Genomic DNA, 2,792 nt, shown 5'->3' on the forward strand with positions numbered 1-2,792 from the left:
CTAAGTGGAGTGTCTTGTGCCACCCCAAAAGTCAGGGTGATTTGAGTCTTTAGGATCTTCGGCTGGTGAACATCAAGGAATTCTTTTTCCTAGTATTTGGCTCTTTCTTAGTCGGGGACGATTCCCATGAATCATGATAGCCTCTGAGAGGATAACTGGTTGGAGTTCACTCCTCTCTGAGTGCAATACCTAGGACTACAAAGAATTGTTAGACATAAATATGCAATGTTCGCCTTGGTCCTGGGCGAAGATGAACCTGACACGTAGGGACTTACTAGGTCCTATTCTGGAAGTATGGAATGAACTGCTCATAAGTTTGAAGCATATCCAATTGTCAAATGAGTCAAATGTATTTAGATGGAATTCGCAACAGGCTACTTTTTTTCTGTACATTCTTTATACACGACACTTGCCTATAGTGATGTCCTTTTTTTCAAGGATACGTCAAGCAGACGTATCGAGATCATAGATAGAAGATGCCAAGATGGCGGATTTTTACAACGTTACAACACAACCCACGGATGCACGAGCCCGAGACTGCATGCTAACTACTCGCTACCACTCAACCGGTCTAACCTAGTTGGGAGTGATCTTGCCTCCCTCAGCAGGGCCGCAGCCCTCCAGTTCTGTCCCTCCGCCTCAATCTGCCGGAGGATCGTGCTGACAGATGGGGAAGCTCCGTTGAACACGATGTCGTTCCTATGTTTCCACAGTGTCCAAGCCACTAAAGTGATCACTGTCCATGTTTCCTTCCTCTTGGTCTTCTCGATGTTAAGGGAAGTCCACCATCGAACGAGCTCAGCCTCCGGCTCCGGAGTCCAGTGAGGCTTTCCCCAGTTGCCCATAATGACGGACCATATTTGTCGAGCGAGAACACATCCAAGGAGCAGGTGGTCGATCGTTTTTGGCTCCTGATCGCAGAACGGGCATGCCGCCGGATGTGGCAATAAACGTCGCTGCAATCTGTCCGCCGTCCAGCATCTTTTCTGCGCCGCCAGCCAGGAAAAGAACTTGCACGTTGCCGGTGCTCTGGACTTCCAAATCTCCATTGCTCCTGCGGACTCAATACGTGCAGCAAAATGAGCTCGATAAGCTGACCGAACCGAGAACAAGCCATCTCCTTTCCAAGACCAGACAACTTTGTCGTCAATCCTGTCCACTAGTTGGATACTCCATAGTCGGTCGACCAATTGTATGAACTCTTGTATGGCCTCGGCGTTCATGTTGGGCGACACATCACGCCACCATTGTCCTGACTTAGCTTGCCTCACTGTCCTTACTTTTGTTGCGCTCTTCTTGACGACACCAAATAGGTTTGGCAGGATATCATGTATGCGTCCCTCTTGAAGCCACCAATCCGTCCAGAATAAGACCGTGGATCCGTCCTCAATGGTGCACTTTGTGGCTGCTCTGTAGATGGCTAGTGAGTCCGATGAGACTTGAATGTTGAATTCTGTTTAGTGATGTCCTTATAGACAATAAAGAATTAAGGAAGCTCAAAATAACTCTATGAATGAAGATTTTCATCTGGTTTTTATATTGGGGAGCAACATTACATATTGAAATTGGCTGGGTCGTAAGCTTGTGTCGTTTGCCATCATGAAGAGTAAATTAAACACCTATTTTTAAGTGGAAGTTTGCCAGTGCGGTGTGATCTACTGTTCAACTACCTTCGATTTTATACCCCATGAAGTGTGCGCGATATTTTTGGCAAGTGGTTGTGGGGATTTATGATCCTTGTGAGGGTGGCAGCCTTTATCGAAAAATTCACTAACGAAAATCTAAACTTGAGGGCAAGTAATTTATCAAGTGGGTTCCTTTGTTAGATGACGAAGATCTATAAACTATGGTGCTTGATTTGTAGTAATCTTCTATATTTAAATAGTTAGTCACCACTAACATATTCTCTCAACATGCAAGCATGACAATCTCATCATTTAACATGCGTGGGAAAAGACCCACCTTAACATACAACTATGCATAATAAAAATCCACCTCAACATGCAAACATGCATGCATTGTAAATTCCAACGTATTATGCTATTTACATTTAATTCTTATATTATTTCAAAAATTATTATTTTAATTATTCATGTTCCACTTAACCAAAACCTCATTGAAACATTGCAAAATATTCCCGCAACAACGTGTGAGGCATCATCTAGTATAATTAAATAGATGAATCCTAATAATATAACAGTTGTGAAATACAAGTCAAACCATATCAACGTGACATTAAGACATTATTATGCCACAAAAGTTCCTCATATTGGTCGTCTCGATAGACATTTCACAACAAGTTCCAAGGAGTAAAATGCACAACCATCACATTCATGTCACGATTAGCGAAAATCAACCACTTTACGAATCATGGCATTTTGGACAGCACCGAAAAATTGACAATGGCAAAAAATACCCTTTTGAACCAATAGAAATTTTCCTCTTTTTTCTCCTTTCCTTTGAACCAAATGGACAAATAGTCACACAAAAAGAAAAATTCTATTAGTATGTTTTTTCTCCACTTTTTCTACGAATCAAAGAGGCGATCAGAGGATTTCGAAAACATGTGAATATATAAACATAGGGATTAGATGTCTTTACATGTTGAATCCAACAGAAATTTGAAACGCATAACTACATTCTAAAAGTTGTTTTCTTGCACCATAGGAAGAGATACATGAACTGTATTGCAGGACTTATAGAGACAAATGAAAATTTTCTATAATATTAGAATCAATGAAAAAAAGATCAGACTGCGGGCAAAGTAGATGGTTTTTCGTCTGTGAAAAAAA

At 41.5% G+C, this 2,792-nt stretch overlaps 1 protein-coding gene across 1 annotated transcript; it reads right to left on the reverse strand.

Annotated features, from left to right (window-relative positions):
- Positions 1–548: 548 nt before the first annotated feature.
- Positions 549–1,049, reverse strand: LOC141027704 (uncharacterized). Its single transcript, XM_073504949.1, has one exon. It carries the CDS (start codon positions 1,047–1,049, stop codon positions 549–551), a length of 501 nt encoding a protein of 166 aa, XP_073361050.1.
- Positions 1,050–2,792: the final 1,743 nt, after the last annotated feature.

The sequence above is a fragment of the Aegilops tauschii genome, chromosome 1 (genome assembly GCF_002575655.3).
Source record: "Aegilops tauschii subsp. strangulata cultivar AL8/78 chromosome 1, Aet v6.0, whole genome shotgun sequence".
Classification (NCBI taxonomy): Eukaryota; Viridiplantae; Streptophyta; class Magnoliopsida; order Poales; family Poaceae; genus Aegilops; species Aegilops tauschii.

What these genes read in the sequence shown, in the direction of transcription:
- LOC141027704 (XM_073504949.1), bottom strand. Translation starts at nt 1,049, where the DNA reads ATGGAGATTTGGAAGTCCAGAGCACCGGCAACGTGCAAGTTCTTTTCC.